This window comes from Coccinella septempunctata, chromosome 4, assembly GCF_907165205.1.
Source record: "Coccinella septempunctata chromosome 4, icCocSept1.1, whole genome shotgun sequence".
NCBI classification, from domain to species: domain Eukaryota; kingdom Metazoa; phylum Arthropoda; class Insecta; order Coleoptera; family Coccinellidae; genus Coccinella; species Coccinella septempunctata.
Window position 1 is genome coordinate 3119598 of NC_058192.1, and position 24856 is coordinate 3144453.

General features: G+C 38.4%; 1 protein-coding gene across 1 annotated transcript in view; it reads left to right on the forward strand.

The window, feature by feature from the left end:
- The window catches only part of LOC123312161 (5'-AMP-activated protein kinase subunit gamma-2), a 69414-nt gene that overhangs the window by 32741 nt on the left and 11817 nt on the right, over positions 1–24856 (forward strand). Inside the window, exon 6 of the mRNA XM_044896418.1 lies at positions 14303–14433. Within this exon, the coding sequence (XP_044752353.1) occupies positions 14303–14433 (131 nt within the window). The remainder of the gene's footprint in view (positions 1–14302; positions 14434–24856) is intronic.

A 24856-nucleotide genomic window follows, 5' to 3' on the forward strand; every position in this document is an offset into this window, starting at 1 on the left:
AATGGATATGGTCTCTCGCAGAATCCAAACGCGCCCTTCGATGAGCTATGGTAAGAGCTGGGCCTCTTGCCGCGACACGAGGCCTTAAATCATATTCTCTGAGTCGATTTCTTATTGTCTGAGTGCTAATTTGCATCTCATGAGTTTGCTCAAGCTGAAATTGAAGGAGTCGAGTGGTTGCAAACCGTTGTCTCAACGAAGAAACTCTCAAGTAACGTTTTTGAATGGCAGTTGTTACCCGTGGTCTACCTTGTCCTGGTCTTCGGACATTCATACCTGTCTCCCTGAATCGCTGCAACATTCTGGACACACTTGTATGGAAAACTCCAAACCTTTCTGCAATTCTAGTGTATGTCCACCCTTCTTCTCGCAAAACTACCGCTTGGGCACATTCCTCTTGGGTCAAATTGCGTGTTTCGCTTTGCATAGCGATCGAGTGTAGAAAATCAAACGAAAGAAAAACTATTGATCACTAGAATTGATCGAGAACAACTGATTTTAGAATGGAGCCAATACATTCAAAATCTGATAATATCATCTTTTTTTATTCCTGCTGGGAAAAAACATCTGCTTTGAAGAAAACCGTCGAAAGTGGATAACATATGCATGCATAATTCTGATAAAAATAATTATCATTGAGAACACCTTCAGTTGTAGAGATTTCCATAATGTGCGTTAATTTTTCTGCTCAGTGTATTCGTACGAGTCAAGGACTCACCCAGTATTTTGAGTAGGTTGTTGTTTTAAAGGTTCATTACCAGAAATAATCAACCAATCACGCCAGATTGTTTACTCTACGCGAGGGTTGATAGTAAACATCCCCCCTCCAGCGTGTCCGAATTCCGAAAATCCGCAAGCTCTGAATGGCTGGGTTCTACCCATCGGCAAGATCCGCGGGTATCCCGTGCACATAACGAATTCCTCCGTAATCTCCTGAATGGATCGAAGGACCACGTCAAAAGGGCCCTTTGTTCAGTTGTAAACGTGCACGTGTTAAATCGTAGCGATCATTAGATAATACGAACTTGACCCTGGCCCCGCGGGTCCTGCGCGCTCCCAACTCTTTCCCCTAATTTCGGACGTGGCGTTCCTCTTCGCCTCTTCTCTCCCGCGGGCCCGCATAGCTCTCTTGCCTCTTGCATCCTCTTCCCGTCAGCCGACGATGATGCGACTCCGCTTTCCCACGTTCGCCGCGCTAAGCTACAGTCCCACGCAGCGATCGGGCGACGAAAGCCCGAACACCTGAGCGACCTCGTATCGCTGCCGGGTAAATAAAAACAACTCGCCGGATTCGTGATCCCGGGCAACGCACACAGCAGTGAAAGTGACCGATCGCGCTTCTTCGAGCGACGTTCCATATTTTTACTCCGCGTCTCGTTTTTAGGCGAGTGCGTCGCGCGTCCGTTCGCACACAGAGACACACGCTCTCGCATAAATACGGACCACGTGGTCGCGGATTTTTCATTTGAAACTCGCATTTTCGCACGGTTGTTCTGTGTGTTTTTGTGCCGTTTCTTACAGGGTAGGGTGAGTCGAGATCGGGGAGTGTGACAAATCGATTTCAAATGCTCGATCCGAGGATTTTTCGATCGATATGGTGCGAAGGGAGGTTAAAATTAGACGTTTGTTTGTTTATCGAGATTGAGAGGCGATAACGCTAGGAGATATGTTTTTTTTTTCGAGGAATTAGCAACGGAATTATACGAAGTTTCGAGTCATGTTTCAATCGCTTGTCTGCCTTGTCTGGTCGATCTGATTACAGCCTACTCGAATATGATCGAAAATAAGGTGTTATAGGATGTCGATAAGTGTTTTACGCCACTGGGATCTTGCGAAAATCAGCTATTTTTTGTACTTATTTCACCCATATTTCTTTCAATTCATTGTTTTGTACGAATTATTCCCCAAAGAACATGGTAACCTAAACCGTTCAATCTCCTTGGGATCTCTCATAACCCTAGTCTAAGGAATCGTTAAATTTTTCTATATTATTCATTCGAGAACGTTCCAAGATATTTTTCATGTTTTTAAATGAAACAATTTCTCATACCAGGCCTTCTGCGGGCCATTGGTATGGACTGCATGCTAAATTTCGTCATATGTTTACCGTCAGAGTACATGAAAAAAGCATATGGTCTAACGGTGCACTCTAACACGTAAAATATTTTTCTCACTCTCCTTCGAATGGTCCGTGGGACAGAAACGCATTTCTCGCATCGAGTTTTCTCATAATGTAAATTAGGTAGGTACTAAAAATACTTCTCTGTACGATTCAACTATACTATTGTCGCTTGAGTAGTTGATAAATTGCGTTCAATTATTTTTCGTTTGGTGTCCCTTTCGATTGTTATTATCGTCGTGTCGGGTGTTTGATGCAACCGGGAACGAATTGGAAATTGGAGAAAATTCCGGAAATTGTTTCAATCAAACTGTGAGATTTCGTATTTGGTTTTGAAGGATTTTTCTGGCTGGTTTTATTCTTGAACAATCAGTTATCCCATAAGTTGACATTATCAATCAGCCTAGCACTCCGAATTTTAAAGGTCTTAATTTTCCCAAGAAACATTTCAAGATCTCAAGGAAGATTTCATACGAACGCAGTTTCTAACAAAATGAATTTTTATATATATGAAACCTGAAAATCAAATTCTTGGCAAAGAGAAGTCCCTATGCATATTAATTTCGAGTTGGTAATAAAAATTTGAAAGGTTACCATTGTGACATTCTCTTTCAAACGCGTGGTTTAAATAAAGTGTCAGGCAGACTTGCGATTGTTGAATCTGAAAAGTATTTACGTTATCTGTACACTAATTATTTCTTTTGTATGATGAAGGATAATCTCACTCGTTAGGTTGTCTTTCATTATCTAGAACTTCTTTGGAGATAATCAAAACTACAAATCTTCAGGCGAGCATTCGAAAATGATTTGATTTTTATCGGATTGAATAAAACAGAGCGTTCACTGTAATATCCATTGATTGGCGGTGATTTGATCAGTCGTTGAACTATAATGATGAAAGTATCAATGCAAAAAAATTTATTGCATTCTGGAATGTGGGGTATACAATTGTTACTTTTCACAAAGATACATCGCTCTTAAGATGTAGAAATGAAGTATGGAACCATACAAGTGAATACAACAACAAAAAATATAGCATTAGATGCTTTATGCTGCATTATCCTGCAAGGTTCATGAATATTGTTGTATACTTTTCTGTATACGTCCATTTAATAATTTTCAATACCTAACTTTTTAGTTTACTTTCAAAAATGAAAAAGTTTCTGTGATTTCATTGTGAAAACCAAATATCATCATAAAATTATATCATTTGCTTCGGAAATAAGTATATTAGTTGAAAATAACTTGTTTAAGCAACACTTTCATCAACTTGTCAGATAAAACCGAAAAGTTTCACTTTGTATAGCGAGATATCTGTCAACAGGAAGTCTCAGATACTCAAAATCTGATTCGATGTCATTTATCTTAAAAACATCTCCCGAAATAGTTTCGATGCCGAAATTTCAACGAACTACAGATACAATTGTTTCTTATGATAATATCAGATCGAATTCAAGCATATAACAAAATACCAGATCGTATCTGAATGAGTGATGATAATTTTTGGGAAAGTAACCTTCAATAATAATATCCCAAATATCCTGAAAACTCAATTTGCGTCTGAACGATAAACTTCAAGGGCAACGTAATCAAAGAAAAAATTTTTAATTCTCATTTCAATTTATGCATATTCGCAATAAACATACGAATGCAACAGGCAAAGGTTGGTAACGAGGCTAATTAGTTTGAGACCCATTTCTGTCGATATTTTTAGCCTTTTCTTCACGAGATCCTATTTCAGCAAACTGCTCCACAATTCAGTACGATTTCCTTTGCCTACGTGACACGAGCTAGGATGGAACAGACAAAGACCACGTTTATGCGGATCTATTTGAAATTTACGAATGTGAATGTTGAATGTGAATTTATATTAGTTGTTTATATCGTTTAAGCATTGGATTTTAGTATTCTCAAAACAAGATAGGTTTCCCACTCGAGTGATATGTAGTCTAAATTCAAATTACTCGCAAGTATGGCTGGTGAAAGATCTCTCGAAGTTGTTGTCGTAAATCTTTTCACGGTTATTTTAGTAGGGCAGGGTCATTCACTTGATTTACAATAATTCGTTGTACAAACGGAATATTTCTCGATCGGATCTAATAATGATCTATCGAGCCAGCATTCTCCCAGCTAGATAATATGAAAATCTCATAAACATTCGATTTCAAGGCAGTTTAGTCTGGCGGCTGCATTTTTTTCAATTCGAGAATGACAACGACTCCGCAGGCCTATTTCAACATTTACCTACAGTTCGATAACCGCTGGCATTATTCTGATAGCATGAAATTACCACGAAAATAATAATTGATAAATCTGTTTTTGTCCATTCCTAATCTTGATAGATTCCAGGTGAAGCTTGTCAATTTTCCACGTTTTTTCCGGCATTTAATTATGTCCCCTCATCAATTCGTTGAAAGACTCAAGAAATTACATGTTTCTATTGAAGTAGGCACGTCAGCTCCTTTGAATGAAAGTGGCATTGTTATCGTATTATGCAACAGTATAAATAATTCACATCCTCGTACGTAACGAAAAGAAACAGTCACCTCACAGTATTATTTATTGAGCTTGCCGTTTTGTTCGTTGACATTTCGAATTTTCAGAATTTCACTTTTAATGTGTCCAATTGAGTTCTCTATCCTAATATACAAGACAAGGAAAAAGTGTAGTACATAATATGGACATGTTCTTCTTTGTTATAATAACGAAACTCGATTCTCTGATTGAAAAATTCGAAATCGATCAAAATAATGATTCATCCTGGCTCTCGTCATAACAATTTCTTATCTACTCCAAGCCCCCCTTCGTTGGAGCAAGAGGAATGCTCCGAACCAACAATTATACTAGGTCATACGCACAATGAACATATAACCATCGAGGAATGTCGCAAGGGCAACTTGTATCCGATTTACGATGTTCGATGGTCGACCTCTTTATAGTTGAGGGTTTTCCGAGGCCGGGAAGTTATATTTCAGTCTTTCCCGTTCTTGGGAGTTCAAGATCATCACCGAATCCACGTAAAAGCTCGTCGTCTCAACAACTGTTGAACGAGCGTTTGACAGAATGTCGTGGTCGAGTATGCTTTGGGATTTTGAGTTGAGATATTCTGTGTTTGAACGTATTCTGCGTTGTTGGGTTCAGTTAAAACTTCCTAAAGATCGAACGGTTATGCTGAGATGGATGAAGTTCTCATATTCTCAAGTAGAAGAGTTGCTTTTTCTGATTATGTATCTTGTTTAGATCTACAATAATTTTCCTGGAAGATAAATCACTCTAAAGATGACCTTCGAAAAATGCCCAAAAAGTTGGGTTCAGTTAAAACTTCCTCAAGATCGAACGGTTATGCCGAGATGGATGAAATTCTCGGATTCTCAACTAAAAGAGTTGCTCGTTCAGTACATGTATCGCATTTAGATCTACGATAATTTTCCTGGAAGATAAATCACTCTAAAGTTGACCTTCGAAAAATGCCCAAAAAGTTGGGTTCAGTTAAAACTTCCTCAAGATCGAACGGTTATGCCGAGATGGATGAAATTCTCAGATTCTCAACTAAAAGAGTTGCTCGTTCAGTACATGTATCACATTCAGATCTACGATAATTTTCTTGGAAAATAAATCACTCTAAACTTGACCTTCGAAAAATGCCCAAAAAAAAGTTAGGGTTGGGATTGTAGTTGAATTATCAGCAGATTTTGAAGCGATGTGAAAAATTTCGGGAAGTTTTTTTTTTCTACAAGAATTTTAGTGATTTTTCTCGAAAATGAAACCATCTGGCACAATCTAATCACTATACGTTCAGGCACAGAATATCAACTTCGAAAACTTCAACGCATCAACAGTGCCACATTTATTTTAGATATTATGGTTCTCACTCTCGCAAAGAATGATTAAAATACGTATTCCTGTATGTTTTCCACAAAATTTCATTCGTCGCTCGCTTAGAAATTGATGCTCGGATGGAAACGCTGCGAAGCTTACATCAGATTGTGTACCTTAATTCGTATATTCGAGATAACAATTAAAAAGCACGATTTTCTTGTGATGCATCTCGATATACGTGACTTACTGGTTGTTTGTCCTGGGATCTGAAATGTGCCGATTTCACTAGATAACATCCCAGATTACATGTCGAAGTATCTCTCGAGTATTTTGGTTTCAGGATGAATTGTTCGTCATTTCGTGACATCTCATTTTTCTTTTCGCAAATATTTAATGCTTCCTCCAAGATATTGATAATAATATTTGAATTGTGTGTAAAGAGTTATCCGGTTAGAATAATGAGATTTCAGAGAGCAATGCTAATTTTAAAGAAAGGCCAAAATTCTGGACAATTCAAAAATTTATAGTTGTGCTCACTATTCTCCCTTACGAAGCGTTTTTATTTCCTTTTATATTTTGTTACGTGTATGTAAATTATCCACAATTCTGGGGCAGATTATAGTGCTCATATATATTGACAAAAAAATGAAAACAGATGATTGATGAAGGTTAACGTACGTTTTATACAGGAAACTACAAAAAGAGGAGATTCCTCGAGTAATTTCGACCTTAAACGATTCGTTTTCGAGGTACAGGGTGTTGAATTTAGATTTTTTTTCAACTTTTTCTCTTATAACATCTACATCTTATAAGATATTCTACTGAAATTTGGCATGAAGATCATAATTGATAGTTAACGTCATATGATGTGTCAATTTCGATAGCAAATCTACAGGATGATATTTTTTCTCGAACACTGTCCTTTGTTTTCCTCCAGAACTTTTTTCTGGCGAACCATAGTTAATTTGAAAAAATGGAGAAAGAAGCTTTGTTGTTATACTAAATTTTATGGTCTTCTGTAGTTTTGTCGTATTTGTTACCGATTTTGAGAAACGAATTTGAACCATTCTCTCGAAATCCTCAGAAAAATCCAATTTTTCAATTCAGTTAGTGATAATAATTTCATTATTAGTTTGTACACATCAAATTGAACTAGGTATTTCTAATAATGAATGTGTTTTCACAACTTCTTCTGATACCAATCCAAAAATCCAACCTCTAACACTCTGTATCTCTAAAACGAAAGCGATACCATTTCAATGGGACTTTTTTTTCTTTAAATTATTTAAGGAATGTCCCCTTTTTGTTTATACCTCTAATTTAGAAACAGCCTGTATATTGGGCGTAGGGAATCAATGTGACTTGTGTATTTTTAATGATGAACTATCGAGTATGATTCACGAAGATATTCGCTATAATATTCCCCGTCGTTAATTGATGGGTATAAACAGTGAACGCTCCTCGCACCAAATGTTCAGTAACGAACCATATTCCGCTCTTAACCATGAAATTTTCTTCGCAGCGTCTACAGAATCTTTCCATGAACGCATTTTCCCTTTTAAGTGATCCCGATCGTATCTTCGTTTACGATCAACCTCAGTGAAATGTGCCGGTGAACATGTAGCAGGTTTCGCGCGAGAAAAATGAACAGTTTCAGCAACCTATTCAGCTATTCGCACTCTCCATGCCGCGATTTTTACGCTCCCCAGCAGAACTTCAACATACCCCGCTACGCAGGCCAGAACATGCCTCCGAACCAGTGCGCGAGCGGTTTCTACCATCCCCAGTTCCAGACCCAGCTGTCGCAGGGCTCACAGAACGGCATCGACTGCGAACGTAGGAGAGACAGTTCGGACAGTTCATCCCTGGGCAGTTCTTCGCCGCGCGTCGAGTACTCGTCCTCCCCCAAGAGCCTGTTCAAGAACCACAACCACCACCATCACTCCATACAGGAGCTGATCAGGCACTTCGGTAAGAAGGTGCACAATTGGAGGTCCAGCGAGGGTTACAGGAGGAACAGTTGTAGTGTTAGTGAAGAACAGAACGTTCCGAAGAAGAACGCTGACGGCGATTTTAGGGGTAGGAGCAAGTCGCTGGATGGTGCTCTTAGGAGGCCTTACATGCGTCCCTTGGGGGATTGCGAAAGCACGTATAGGATTTACGAGAGCATCCTCAGAGAAGGTATTAGACGATTATGGGTTCTTATCGCGTTTATCAGATCGTGATAGTAGGCCTGTATGAACGGATTTAGATCGAATGGATTAGCTTGTCTTATACGTACAGATTTTGATCTTATCATGGACTATTTGTCGAGAGTTGATAACTTTTCACTTCGAATACACAGCTCCACAAAAGTTAAGGGAGTTCAGTAATTTTGTGACCTCTTTGAAAGTTTCCGATTCTTGACCACCAAATGTTCATACATTCTGGCTGATAACTTTTTCAGTTTTTGGAAAGCTCTTGTCGTTTGCGGTCGGAAAAATGCGGACTTTTTTACAGGGTGGCTCGCAGCCGTTCAATATAGAACCTTCGGAAGTTACGAGGATGTATTGAAAAATTTTTAGCCTACTATACGACCTAAGAAAATTTCAATGTCAAAATCTTTTATTACTCAACATATTCTCCTCTTAATTGGATACATTCATTACATCGAACCTGCAACGTCTCTAGACCTTTCAAAAAAAATATTTCTTCTTGCTCTGCAAACCAGAACTCCACAGCTTTTATTACCCCCTTGTTGGAAGAAAATTTACGACCTTTTGAACTTTTTTTCAGTTGAGGTAAGAGATGATAGTCGGATGGAGCCAAATCTGGTGAATATGGGGGGTGTTCTAGTAATTCGAACCCTAAATCACGAATTTTTTGCATGGCAACATGAGATTTGTATGCAGGGGCGTTGTCCTGCAAAAACAAAACACCTTTGGATAGCTTTCCGCGTCTTTTCTCTTCAATTTTTTCCCGTAGAGTGGTCAGTAATGTCGAATAGTAATCTCCGGTTATTGTTCTACCCTTATCCAAAGAATCAATCATGATTACTCCATGGCAATCCCCAAAAAACTGAAGCAAGAACTTTTCCAGCAGATTTTTGGACACGAAACTTCTTAGGTCTTGGAGAACCAGAGTGTCGCCATTCCATCGATTGTTGCTTTGATTCTGGATCTTAGAAATGTACCCAAGACTCATCCATAGTAACAATTCGGTTTAAGAAGTCTACATCGTTTTCAAATCGAGCACAGATCGAACGCGATGCTTCTACCCTTGCACGCTTTTGGTCAACATTCAAACATTTGGGGATCCATTTAGCAGCAATTTTTCTCATGTCCAAATTGACGTGAACTATATGATGAGCGCGTTCATATGAAATATTGAGTGCTTCAGATATCAGTTTTAGCCCAATTCGACGGTCTGATAAAATCATGTCATGAACTGCATAGATATTTTCGGGGACTGACACAGAAACTGGCCTTCTCGATCGGCCATCATCTTCAAGGGAAAATTTACATCTTTTGAAGCTTGCAGTCCAATTTTTCACGGTCGCATACGAAGGACATTGATCACCAAGGGTATTAAGCATATCTTCGTAAATCTGCTTACCTCTTAACCCTTTTAAATACAGGTACTCGATGATGGCTCGATACTCCAATTTTTCGATTTTCACAATTTCGGTGGACATCTTCTTTCTTTTAATTTATTGCGTAACTCTGGTTTACTTTTTCGACCTCAAACTTCACACTGACACTTCTAATGAGTTATTGTGCGTTGCTATGATAACGCAATATTTTTTTATGCACGGAACTGGTCTAGGCTATCTAGATATCAATACATCCCTGTACTCCAATTCATTGGATTCAATCAGTGTTCCCTGGAGAGGTTTTCACTTTCCGTTGCGGTAAACGCGCAATTCCTATTTCGACCGCTTTAACCAAATGGGATGTAGACCCCCGGATGGAATGGCTTGATTTGATTAAAGTTAAAACGACGCTGTGCGTTTTAAAGCTGACGTTTTCTGCTTTTACGATTGTCGGTTAGAGTGCACATAGTCATTTTCACACGTAGCGTTTGGAAATAGGTCGAGCGATGAAACAGGGCAATATAAAATAGTAATGAGGGGTTTTTATGTCCCTATAGTTTTATTGAGAGAAACTCTGAACTTTAGAAACACGTTTCATCGGGTACAGATGATTTGTTAGTGAAAAATGTGGATGGAGATAACTGTACGACAAGAGCACTTGATATTTGTCAGTATGGGAGGTGAACTGTTCTGCTAATGAAGCTTAACGTAGTTTGATCATGAGAATAATTCATTAATGGTGGGTTAACACGGGCTACTTAGGATTTGGGAAATGAACTAGTGTAGTAGTCAGTAGTCAGAGATGGCGATCATTTGATTGCCATGACAATTAGGTTGGTGTCTTCTTCATTCTTAAATTTTTAGAAAGTCCACCACCTTTATGAGTTTTGGAAGCATTATTCACCACAGCCGAAGCATGGTGGAAGTAACATTTCCTTCAGTTTCCTGTTTGTCCTGGCGCATTCGCCAAATTGCAACCAACAGACTTCTTTGTTCTCTGCCATTTTCGAGTTAAATTTTCCAGTTTTCTACTTTTTTTTTTCATTTTTAGGATACAAATTTTTCAACCGGAATATACTGGACTTTCTTGTTGAAACGTTCAGTAGTTTCCTATCTTGAAATTGATGCACTTCAAGCATTGCAATCTTGGACATTATTCGAATTGCAATGTATTTCATTTCATACATTTTATCACATTTGACGTCGGGTTTTTATTGAATCATAAACCACACGGATACATTTCTCGCATTTAAATTTTAAATTTCCTCAGGGCAATTTTAGATGAAATGGCTTCAAACGCAATATTCATTTATTTTAATCGAAAACTTATTGAGTATAATTTTTCTGAATTGTCTGAATGACATTAGTTAAATTACTGCATTTTGTATTTTATATTTCAAATGCACTACATACTCAAAAGTAATGTTGTATTTCGCATTTTGAATACATGGGAGATGGTATTTTGTGATTTGTACTCTGTATTTAAAGCGGAGTGAGTATTTTGCCCTTAGCTTACGCTCTGCTGATTTTGATCGATCAGTTCACTGTACCCACACGATCTCTATGCCAACGATCTGCTCCAAAGAGATTTCGTCACCATACGTGATTTTGCTATCGTACTAAATTATCGATAAGCTCTCATCCAAGCAAGATAACGAACAGGTGATGGGTTAGATCTGTCGCATATCGACAGGAGTAATCCTAACTGACCAAATAATAACTCAGTCTCGTTGAGTCTCTACGAAGGAACTGATTTTTTTTTTCGTTCGGTTTCTATCGCTACTCGAATTGTCTACAGTTCCCCCGTGTTTTCAGCATTTCCTGTTTTTTTTAAGCTATCGCAAAACTGCGGTTACGGTATCGGCGACGTTGGTAGGCGATCAAGGCAATTTAGTATCGAGAGCCCTCGTTAATTTTTTATGTCGATTACGTTCGTGTGATTTGTTGTGCCAGGAATGTCGGGATCGTTCGTTCAGAAGTTTCCAAGACACAGTGTTTACGATTCAGGCGGTCAGTATCAGCGTTTCTGTGCGAAGCGTGTGTATGTATCCATCCACAAAAGTCCTATTTGTTGTCTTTCTTTGTTGTTTAGGTTAGAACTTTTTGTGTTCCCGTGTGATCTCCACTCAGGTGACAAAATACTTGACAATTTGCCGAATGACAATTTTTTGGGATATCTGAAAGATTGTCTTCAATTTTATAGCTTTTTCGTGAACATGGAAAAACTTCAAAGTTCCGAGCTTATTTGAAATAGAAAAATTTTCCTTAATTTACCGACTTCAATCCAAGTTGGAGACTTATAGGTGCTGTATAAGTACGTACATTAGAAGTGACTTGACAAGCCTACTTTTCGCATCATTTGAAATAGCCAAATACAATTTGAATTAATCTTATATAACACTACTTCATGTAGCGGGTACTCAAGACCTATGTTTTTGATGTACTTTTCGAGGTTTTCATTGAAGACGTGATTATTTGCAATTGCTCTGGTGAAAATTATACCTTCGATGTAGGTTTATCTCTCTCCATGTGCTAGTATACAGGGCGAGTCTTTGACTCGTACAAATATTTTACCAGTAGATTCTTGAAGTAAAAAGGAACACTTTTTTCCTATACCATTTTTTTTGATTCGACCCTGATAAAAAAATATAGCCATTTTAAGTTTCCATAATGAGCTGTGCCACCCCTGGAAAAACAAAATTCTCTCCAGAATAACTGGATGTTGGCCAAAAGCGTGCAATGGTAGAAGCATCACGTTCGATCTGTGTTCGATTTGAAAACGATGTAACTTCTTAAACGGAATTGTTACTATGGATGAGTCTTGGGTACATTTCTAAGATCCAGAATCAAAGCAACAATCGATGGAATGGCGACACTCTGGTTCTCCAAGACCTAAGAAGTTTCGGTCCAAAAATCTGCTGGAAAAGTTCTTGCTTCAGTTTTTTGGGATTGCCATGGAGTAATCATGATTGATTTTTTGGATAAGGGTAGAACAATAACCGGAGATTACTATTCGACATTACAGACCAATCAGTTAAAGAGAAGAGACGCGGAAAGCTAACCAAATGTGTTTTGTTTTTGCAGGACAACGCCCCTGCACACAAATCTCATGTTGCCACGCAAAAAATTCGTGATTTAGGGTTTGAATTACTAGAACACCCCCCTTATTCACCAGATTTGGCTCCATCCGACTATCATCTCTTTCCTCAACTGAAAAAAAGCTTAAAAGGTCGTAAATTTTCTATACATCTGTGGATCTTTCAAACAGAGTTCTATTCAGTCAAAGTACCCAATTTTTCAAATTTTACAGATACTTTGTAATTTTTGAACATCAAATTACTCGAAAACTACGCATTATTGGAGAAAATATGAAGAATACTTTTATTTCACAAAACGTTCAAATATTCAATAGATGGCGTCCAACTCAGTTCGAAGAGTTGGGTTCTTTGAATTTTTGGTATTTTCATGGTACGTAATGGTCATATTGAGAAAACTGGAAGATGTGGGTGATATCTTGTGTTCGAAAAAAATTCATCAAATAAATGTAAAACTATATCCCGAAATTCATTTCATTCGATAAAACCGTTTGTGAGATAGAACTAAAAATAACATTTTTTCATGGTTTCTCAACAGCCTGTATCTTTCAAACCTAGCCGATACGGAAAAAATAGCATGGGAAAAAAGTGTTTCCTTTGACCTCATGAATCTACTGTTAAAATATTCGTACGAGTCAAATACTCACCTTTTATACGTATAAAATACCAGTACAACCTTTGGTAGTATCAATTTCGCCATTCGATTCAGCGTATTCCCCATTTCAACGTAGTTAAAGAACGATTTTTTATGCGATTTACGATTGTATAATAATGGACGAAACATGATTAAAAACACACCTATTTGCGGAACTCCTATCGATAACGAGAATGAATTCTTACCTCGATGTTGTTGTTTTTGTTTTTTTCTTCGATAATGTCGCCACGTGCTCTCTTGCTTATCGTGAAAGTTTCCGTTCATTTGCGAATCGTTTCGCGACCTTTCAGACCGGTGAAAATATTCGAACTTCCCAAGGTCCGTCATAAATTCATGAATCACCTGAATATTTATGCCTATTTACTGTGCTTCGAGGCGTATGCTCTTGTTCATGACATCGGAGATCCAGAACAGTAGATATCTCGGATGAGGATTCAATTATGTACCCGTATCGTGAAAAAGGATATTCTAGGAGTAAATGAGATAACGGAGTAGAATTAATTAAACTGAGATCCTTTGATGAGAGGGGAGAATTCAAGATGAGGATTTGAAATCATCGTTGTATAAAATCCGCCCTTATTTCACAAAAAAAAGGAATGTTCATGAAAATGTTATTAAATATCAGAATCTAGATTTCAACATCCTGACTTCATTAAAAAGTTTGACTCAAATGAAGAAATTGGCATTTTCTGTACCAGCAATTTATCAGAGAGGATTTAGGAACTTCCAACGTTTTATGTCAAACACTCTTATTTAATCTTGAAAGTAGGATATACCGGGTGTAAATGAATGAATGGAAAAAATTTGAAGGGGTTATTCCTTGTAAAGAATAGGATTTTGAATTTAGGACATACCCTTTCTGCTGAAGTTGTTGTTATTTATTTAAGTATTCACTCTGTACCTAGCAGGACATATTATTTTTGAAGAATTACTATTTAGTTGATGTTTCCGTAAAATACAAGGTGAACCCATGAAACTTTGCTCGTGTATACTAATATTTGAAAGCAGGTGTAACTTTCTCTATTTTTCATTTATTTTTTTAGGCGCTCACATAAGGCAAAAATCTTTGGACCCTGAGAGGAGACGCCAGTCCTTAGGAACCCTCCCCCACAGAGCTTCAGATGCTTTCGTCGATCCTCATCACGCGGCCATACTATTTAGGGATTCTAGAGGGGTAAGTGGCGATATTTTCACCCTTATAAATGTGCGGTTCCACCATGTATCCATTCGCGTTCATTTCGAAAGCCTCTATGAATCTCATCATCGCGATTTCTCCGATTTCATTTCATTCTCTACGTGTAAGATGAATAAAAAAATTTGTTTTCCACAATCAGTCCCGCTTATTTTCGTTATTCAAAGTCGAATGTGTAAAATTCGACTGTTATGACTAAACATTTCAGCGTGTAGGCGGACTGGAAACGATTTTTCTGACAAGGTCGCGTTTCATAGCCGAACAACCTCAAATACATACATTTCCTCTTATCGCTCAGGTGTGTGAATCTATTATCGTCAACTCCGTAGACCTCTGTTGCCAGTGTGAAGGATGAAATGAGGGAGGCGAGGAAAAAATCAAGATGATCAAGTTTGAGGAATAAATTGATGGTGGCGAAGTTATTTTGAACTACCTATCGATTTCTACCCGGTGTTATGTTCTTGTTTGTTCAGAGATTCTTGTTAGTTTAGACATGATGCTTATGACGCAGAGGCTGTCCTGAAATTTAACGATGTAAAATGATTATATCACACCTCCATCGTAAACTTTGTAATCACAGAGTGGCAGAGTCTAATCTAATTTTTCATATCGCCCAACTTCATTGCTTCGCGAAAGAAGAATTCGATCAAAACCGTTTTCGGAGTTTCAGATCTTCGGTACACTTTGATATTTCCAGATTTCATAACCGAAAAGCCGGTCTTCGCTATTCATATCACCATGTAACAACCGGTTTGGCAACGTATAGTAGAAGAGTCAAGGTTGCATCTATTTATTCGAAATTATGTTTAGCCGGGTTACGATTATGCCTTCAATTTCACTACTAGGTCAGTATTAAATGGTAGTTTATGACCCATAACATGCTTTATATGTTTTTAATTGTTGTTTACCATGTTTTTCCGGAATTTGTTGTTTCTTTTTTAACGGTGGGTTTGTGTAAGGGTCGCCAAGCTCTTGAAAATCTTGTCTTGATCTCAACTTTCCTTAACTCTGATGTCAATTCAAACTGAAACAGTTAAAAGTGCTGTAAATTCTCTCAAAATAAAGATATCGCAATGAATAAAAAGAGGAAATGTTCAGAGAAGATGGGAGTTGGATTCCTAAGTCATTAAGAGTAGCTGGGTGATTTTCTGAACTTCTCAGCCTTCAATTGAGGTTGTCCCAAACCTGCTCAATCGGATTGAGATCTGGACTTCTTGCTGGCCATTCCATTCGAGAGACTTCAACCTCTTCAAGGTACTCCTGAACGATGCGCGCACGATGGGGTCGGGCATTATCGTCCATAAAAATGAAATTTTCACCAATGTATGGGGCAAATGGAACTACATGCTCTTCAAGAATGTTCCTTATATACTTATCAGCATTCATAGCACCATTATCAACGACCACTAGGTCTGTGCGAGCAGTCAAAGATATTCCACCCCATACCATAATCGATCCTCCCCCGAAACCAGTAGTATTCAAGAAATTGCACTGAGCATATCTTTCATGTGGACGTCTGTATACAAGGAAACGTCGATCACAATGGTAGAGGCAGAATCTAGACTCATCTGTGAAGAGAACTCTTTCCCAATCGGCCTCTTCCCAATGGATATGCTCTCTCGCCAAATCCAAACGCGCCCTTCGATGAGCTGGGGTAAGAGCTGGGCCTCTTGCCTCGACACGAGGCCTTAAATCATATTCTCTGAGGCGATTTCTTATTGTCTGAGTGCTAATTTGCACCTCATGAGTTTGCTCAAGCTGAATTTGTAGGAGGCGTTGTCTTGATCTCAACTTTCCTTAACTCTGATGTCAATTCAAACTGAAACAGTTAAAAGTGCTGTAAATTCTCTCAAAATAAAGATATCGCAATGAATAAAAAGAGGAAATGTTCAGAGAAGATGGGACAACAGCTCAGTGTTTGTAAATCGTAGACATTCTTCTCTGTCAACGATTCACTCTACAGGGCGTTCTGAATAAGAGGCGTTCACTCATGTATGTAACAAGAAAGGAAAGTTACTGAAGACACCGTCTGAACAGTTATGCGAGAATCAAGCTGCCGTTTAAAAAAAATGCCCTAATTTTATTGGGGTTTATATTGAATAATCGTATGTTGTTCTTTGAGAATTTGGAGCATCTGCTGTGTGGTTCAAGGTCTCAATCGATCCATAACCGGTCCAGGCCTTCCACATACCTTGGCGTTTTTCTTCGCGTTCGGATTCGAATAGGAGTCGTGTATCCTTATCCGGCCCATTGTAGTTTTTCAAGGTTGAATTCCGTCTTCATCCGCAGAAAATTGAGACGAGAAGCCGTCCTTTCTCGCATTGTTGCCGAACAAAAAGCGACACGGGTCCTATTACGTCTGTGACAGCGAAAACAATAGCTATGGGTGCTGAGTCGGCTTTCATGTAGGTACATTCGTGCAGAAATTAAAAGACGTGTTGGAAACTTCCTTGGATGATGCAGAATGGTGGATGCGCCGGGTCTATGTCATTCTAAAATATTCTTCAAATACCGTCCACCTGAAGAAGCTGTTGTAATAGTGGCACGCTTTCAAAGAAAAACCTGTGATTCGTTGAAATATGGGTGTTTATCGAGTATGGGTCACATCAATCAATCTTGCAGAACATTGACAAGAAAATAATTTTGTAGCATCTATTCCTTACACTTCAAATGACACCTTGTATGAGTTGAAGCTCGAATAAATGAAGTCGTCAAGGGAGAAGTAACAATCAGAAGAGGTGAAGTGCAATATCATCGCTTCGCTGTTCATTACGAATTCAAATTTAATTATCCCCGTCGCCTCCTATAGATTTGTCGAAGCTTACCTCAATAATGGAATTACATAAATGTTGTTTACCGATTTCTCGCTAGCGCACGTGTTATCATCGACCAAGAGCTGCCGATCCACATTCGTCGGTTACATCAGCTGTTTGTTTTGAGGCGATACAGAGGTGTGTCGACACAGAGAAGAGCCGATGGCGTTTCTCATTATCTTCCGAAGCTTTCAGTCCCTCGATTTTTATAGTTTAGACCATCTTCCCTTCATGGCATCGCTGTCGTTAAATTGGAAAATGCGGAATTGTTCAGATTTTGAGAATCTAGGGATGTCCATTTCAATTTCGATAAAAAGATATAGCCATTTTGATTTTTCACAATGAGCTGTGCCACCCCTAAAAGCAAAATTACCTTCAGAATAATCAGCTAAATCTGTGACACTTCAAATCTGTGGATCTTTTAAACAGTGATGTATTCAGCCAAAGTACCCAATTTTTCAAATTTCACAAATACGTTATAATTTACATTATACAAGAAAATATGAAGAATACTTCTTTTAAACTGAGCCGATTCGGAAAAAATGGTGAATGAAAAAAGTGTTTCATTTGACCTCAAGAATCTGCTGTTAAAATAGACTCGCCCTGTATACAAAATCAAACCGTTAATGTTACTATGTGGAGAATTCCACCGAAATACACTGCGCAAAAAAATTAACGCACATTATGGAAATCTCAAATTTATTCTACAACTGAAGGTGTTCTCAATGGTAATTATTTTTATCAGAATTATGCATGCATATGTTATCCACTTTCAACGGTGTTCTTCAATACAGATGTTTTTTCCCAGCAGGAATAAAAAAAGATGATATTGTCAGATTTTGAATGTATTGGCTCCGTTCTAAAATCAGTTGTTCTCGATCAATTCTAATGATCAATAGTTTTTCTTTCGTTTGATTTTCTACACTCGATCGCTATGCAACGCGAAACACGCAATTTGACCCAAGAGGAATGTGCCCAAGCGGTAGTTTTGCGAGAAGAAGGGTGGACATGCACAAAAATTGCAGAATGGTTTGGAGTTTCCCATAAAAGTGTGTCCAGAATGTTGCAGCGATTCAGGGAGACAGGTATGAATGTCCGAAGACCAGGTCAGGGTAGACCACGGGTAACAACTGCCATTCAAGAACTTTACTTGAGAGTTTCTTCGTTGAGACAACGGTTTGCAACCGCTCGCCTCCTTCAAATTCAGCTTGAGCAAACTCATGAGGTGCAAACTAGCACTCAGAAAATAAGAAATCGCCTCATAGAATATGATTTAAGGCCTCGTGTCGCGGCAAGAGGCACAGCCCTTACCCCAGCCCATCGAAGGGCGCGTTTGGATTTTGCGAGAGAGCACATCCATTGGGAAGAGGCCGATTGGGAAAGAGTTCTCTTCACAGATGAGTCTAGATTATGCCTCTACCATTGTGATCGACGTTCCCTTGTATACAGACGTCCACATGAAAGATATGCTCGGTGCAATTTCCTGAATACTACTGGTTTCAAGGGAGGATCGATTATGATATGGGGTGGAATATCTTTGACTGCTCGCATAGACCTAGTGGTCGTTGATAATGGAGCTATGAATGCTGATAAGTATATAAGGAACATTCTTGAAGAGCATGTAGTGCCATTTGCCCCATACATTGGTGAAAATTTCATTTTTATGGACGATAATGCCAGACCCCATCGTGCGCGCATCGTTCAGGAGTACCTTGAAGAGGTTGAAGTCTCTCGAATGGAATGGCCAGCAAGAAGTCCAGATCTCAATCCGACTGAGCAGGTTTGGGACAACCTCAATAGAAGGCTGAGAAGTTCAGAAAATCATCCAGCTACTCTTAATGACTTAGGAATCCAACTCGGAGAAATTTGGGAAAGATTAGATCAGAACATTTTAAGATCACTCATTTTGAGTATGAACCGTCGTTGCCGAGCTGTAATTAACGCAAGGGGTGGAAATACCAAGAATTAAATCACTTATCAGCATTTCAGTATTTTGAAAATTGTTCATTTCTCTTCTTTCACATAAGATTCGGTGAAATTCTGAATTTTTCTTCCATTTAATGTGTTTTGTTTCGTTCAAAACCTTCCGGATAGAACATAAAAAATAAGTTATAGTCAATGTAGAGTTAACTTTCATTAAAATTAAGATTTTCAGAATGTGCGTTAATTTTTTTGCGCAGTGTATGATAAAAACTAAGTCGAGTTTTATACGTTCTAAAGTTCAGAATATTTGCCTTAATTGCAAAAATAACTGAGTTAGAAATCAAGTTGTCAAAAATCAAGAAGGAAAAAAGTTTCTGGTGAAACAAATATTAAGGGGGGCCTCTTCTACCCCTTGCAGGGGAACATCACTCATTAATTTTCTACTGTCTTCAATTGAATGTCTGCTCGCTCAAATTCATTTCTGTCGGTTTTCTGGTTTGAAAAAAATTTCAATTGCTTTTAAGGTGGCATCTTCAGGATGCTGTTTCCAAGCAGTGGGGTTCAAGAAACACCCAGTATTTTACTCAATCTCAATAATAACTCATCTCAACCTTATCATAATATGTACAAAGACAAAGAACAATCCTATCCCTTGCGATACCGATCCCCATTGCCCATGATCGAACAAATATTTGACCATCATGAAAATTCATCAGAATAACCGAATAATTGACATGTTGACAAAGTCCAATGAGAGATAACCAATTATCCATCGCCAGTATTAATTTATTCACTCCTTCTCGTTTCAATAACAGCCGGCCAGCGCTCATTGTTGATAGCAATCTAATAAAAAGCCGGCATCGGTTTTCGCATCCGATATTTCAGTCGCAATCGGCATAATTGCGGTTAAAATCACTTATTTATTATGCCTCTCTCGAGGATGATAGACGCTGGCAGCATCCCAGTAAACACGCGCTGACATCACGTAACATTATCGCAACGCTCGGTTCCCGGAGGTACCGGTATCATCGGTACCACACCGCAAATCCATCAAGTACCGACCGATCCATCGATTTTCCGGACACGTACTCGAATAAACCTCGATATACGTGATGATAATTTTTTTTCGCACCAGAGCGCATCCGCCATTTTTCATCGAGTCCGAACAACAACAACAAAAAAATTGCGATCGCTCGGGGGGCACCGTTTCGTTATTTTGCGGAACCCACTCGAATTAGTTGGTTACCAAGCTCGGCTTGGCGTTGTCGTATTCCATGCCAGAGGTCCTGCTTGTTTATATGTGTCGAAAGAGCGTCAATTTGACGCGTCGTAGATTGGACGTTTAATGAATGAATTGTTTACGGAATTTGAGGAATAATAGAGAGGGTTATACGTGACCGGACTGTGGTTGTGTGTGTGTTATATCGATGCCGGAGAGTGTCTTTTGTGATTTGTGTGTTTTTGTGGCTGTGACCTCGACAAATTTGTAATGAAGCGAAGTCTGCTAGTTACATTACGTTACATTATTCGATTTTAATCATTTGGATTTATGACGGAAAAGAAAACGTCACCCTTGTAAGGGTTGATCTTTTATTTTTTTGGTTACTCATTTGCAATAATGATCTTTTAGAATGAAGCAAGCGTCTTGAAATTCGAAATACGAGGATATATTGAAAAATTCTTAGCCTACTATAGAACCAGACAAAATTTCAAAATGTCAAAATATTTCATTACTCAACATATTCTCCTCTCAATTGGATACATTTATTCAGCGAACCTGCAACGTCTCTAGATATTTCAAAAAAAAATGTTGCTTCTTACTCTGCGAATTAGATCTCCTCAACTTTTATTACCTCTTCGTTTGGAAGAAAATTTACGACGTCTTTTCTCTTTAATTTTTTATAGTAATCTCCGAATAGTAATCTCCGGTTATTGTTCGACCCTTATCCAAAAAATCAATCATGATTACTCCAAGGCAATGCCAAAAAACTGAAGCAAGAACTGTTCCAGTAGATTTTTGGACACGAAACTTCTTAGGTCTTGAAGAACCAGAGTGTCGCCATTTCATCGATTGTTGCTTTGTTTCTGGATCGTTGAAATGTACCCAAGTCTCATCCATAGTAACAATTCGGTTTAAGAAGTCAACATCGTTTTCAAATCGAGCACAGATCGAACGCGATGCTTCTACCCTTGCATCCTGTTGGTCAACATTCAAACATTTGGGGATCCATTTTGCAGCAGTTTTTCTTATGTCCAAATTGACGTAAACTATATGATGAACGCGTTCGTATGAAATATTCAGTGCTTCAGATATCTGTTTTAGCCCAATTCGACGGTCTGATAAAATCATGTCATGAACTGCATCGATATTTTCGGGGACTGGCACAGAAACTGGCCTTCCCAATCGGTCATCATTTTCAATGAAAAATTTACCTCTTTTGAAGCTTGCAGTCCAATTTTTCACGGTCGCATACGAAGGACATTGATCACCAAGGGTATTAAGCATATCTTCGTAAATCTGCTTACCTCTTAACCCTTTAAAATACAGGTACTTGATGATGGCTCGATACTCCAATTTTTCGATTTTCACAATTTCAGTGGATATGTTCTTTCTTTTAATTTATTGCGTAACTCTGGTTTACTTTTTTGACCTCAAACTTCACACTGACACTTCTAATGAGTTATTGTTCGTTGCAATATTTTTTTATGCATGGAACTGGTCTAGATATCAATACATCCTCGTATATGACACTTTAGCGAAATGTGTCCAACTCTTTTCAAGTTGTCAAGAAAGCAGCGTGTTTAATAAAGATACGGCTAAAATGCACGATATAATTCCATCTCAGAAAACTTCAATATTTCAGAAGAGAAACATGAGGTCAGAAATGTGTCCAAAATGTTAGTTTGCCTCACGTTTTATCGATAAAATTGAAAGGATAAGTGATTTTTTATTTTAATTTCCGACGTCTTGATGGTCTTTCATTAATCTCAACAAAAAATGAGCTGATTTTCCTGCTGTTTCAGTGGTGTATTATGTTTCAGATAATGAGGTTCACAACGGCAAATTTTTGGAGGAATTTGGGTGTTTTTAATGGGTCGTAATCCCCAAAAATGCCATTAAAAAACAGTAGGCGTATGACCTTAGTTTGTATATGAAATATAATGAAATATTATCATGATATCGAAAATATCGGTTGCCTCTAAATTTCGCCTTTATAGAAATGCAATGGGTAATTGAATCTCTCGTATTTACAGTGTAGTCGATACAGTGTAACGCGAATCCTTGGCACTGGTGCATCTCAGTGCCAAGGATTCGGGCTAGAATCCAAAACAAGCGATAAAACTGTTAAATGTCCATTTTTCGAATCATCGTTTCGCTAAAACGTAAAACGATCGATATTTACATCGTGATTTTCCCGGAAAGATCGAGTGCGATCGCATCGTTTCGCCAGCTTTCTCGAAATGCGAAGTTTCAGTCGTTTTCGAAATCGAACAGTCAACGGACTTGTTGACCGTCGAAGAATTCGTTGTGGAAGATCGATTGAGGGATAAATAGTTGTTGTATTCTGCCGGAGTAGCTTTGTGGTTTTCCGTTTGTGCATGAGACAATCGTAAGAAATAATGGGGAAATTGAAGCGTAGTTGTTAACACCTATGATGTTATCGTTCGCTGTGAAGTGTATTGAAAGAAAATCTGTTTATGTTTGGTTCATTAATTCCGATAATGAACAGTTTGAAACGAGTTTCAAGATTACAACATCAACAACTTTGGGAATACTATTTTTTGTTCTTCATTCCCAAAGAAGGATATTTAGAATCGATCAAGAGGGGAAAAAGCATAACGCCTCTTCAAACTTTCTCATGTTTAGCTTCGAAACGAAGAAAAACGAATAAAAAATCGTGTGGGTCTTTCGTATAAGCCTCTGCTTATACAGGGACTAGTGTTTGATTCGTACAAATATTTCAACAGTAGATTCTTGAGGTCAAAAGAAACACTTCTTTCCTTTAACATTTTTTCTGAATCGGCTCGGCTCAAAAGATACAGGCTGTTGAAAAACCATAAAAAATGTTATTTTTAGTTCTGTCTTACAAACGGTTTATTGGAATGAAATGAATTTTGGAATATAGTTTTTCATTCATTTGATGAATCTTTTTCGAACACAAGATATCACCCACGACTTCCAGATTTCTCATTATGACCATTACGTACCATGAAAATACCAAAAACTCAAAGAACCCATCCCTTGAAACTAAGTTGAACGCTATCTAAGAATATCTGAACGTTTTTTAAAATCAAAGTATTCTTCATATTTTCACGTATAATACGCTGTTTTCGAGTAATTTCATGTTCAAAAATGAAAAATTTCTGTAAAATTCGAAAAATTGGGTACTTTGGCCGAATGCAACTCTTTTAAAAAGATCCACAGATGTGTAGTGTCACAGATTCAGCTAGTTATTCTGAAGGTAATTTTGTTTTTCCAAGGATGGCACAGCTCATAATGAATACTTAAAATGGCTATATATTTTTATCAGGGCAGAGTCGGAGAAAAAGGTATAGGAAAAAAGTGATTCTTCTGACCTCAAGAATCTACTGTTAAAACATTTGTTAGGGTCAAAGGCCCACCGTGTATACAGCCCCAGAACGATGCCAAATTATATGAAATAGCCACACTATTTTCTGAGAAGAAATCACCCCTTACATTTTTTGGCATTCACACCCAGTGTTTTTTCATTATACCTCACCCACTCTTAGCACCTTATGAGAAACTATACAATAGTTTTTGTAGGAATAGAGAACAAAATGAACACAAAATTTTATCAGAAATGTCCTAATCAGTAAACACGCAGTCTCTGGTTGAGCCTGCAGGAATAGATACTCAAATGGGTTTGGGGTCAAATTCTACAGCGAAATGCCCTAAGCAATGACAAACATGTTGGGCTTCATTACAGATAATTTTTCAAGTTTGTCATTGGTCAGGGCATTTCGCTGTGGAAATTTGACACCTATTCCCATTTGAGTATCTCCAGAGGGTAAAGATTATCCTACGAATTTGCATGACTTCCCCTTCGAATAAAAATTGACCTGTACTGACGTTTTCCAAAAAAAAACTGATAGTTACGTAAATAATCGGCTGAATTGCTTTTCGAAGGCCACCCTGTATATAACCCGACGTGACGTCCGAGCGGACGCCTCTGTTTCTGAAATGTTTACGAATTGATTCAATCCAGACCGAAATTCGAACAAATAACATTTACACTTAATCGAAATAAACACAGTTATCCCCGTCAAAATAGATACTTATCCATTATCTATAGTGATGAACTGTTTGTGCTCGACCACTGGTGACGTTGGGTTCCTCTAGAACACAAAAAACGACGAGTGCTCGCCCTGCGATGGCTCTGTCGTGTCGTTGTCCGGAAAGTTGATAAGATAATACCGATCGAGGATGGTGTTCAGACGTATGAATTCCTTGGACGAGACCTCTGTGAGGGCCAGGACGCTCAGGCATCTTTGTCCCATACCGTCGCCGCCTGCTACGCCTCCAGTTTCCAAAGGTGTGTGGAACTGGTACTCCAAATTTGGTCAGAGTTTGAGGAGGAAGCGTCTGCCTTCCCCAAGATCGTTCATCAGGAGGGTTCTGGTAATTTTTCCATTCACAATTTCTGTTT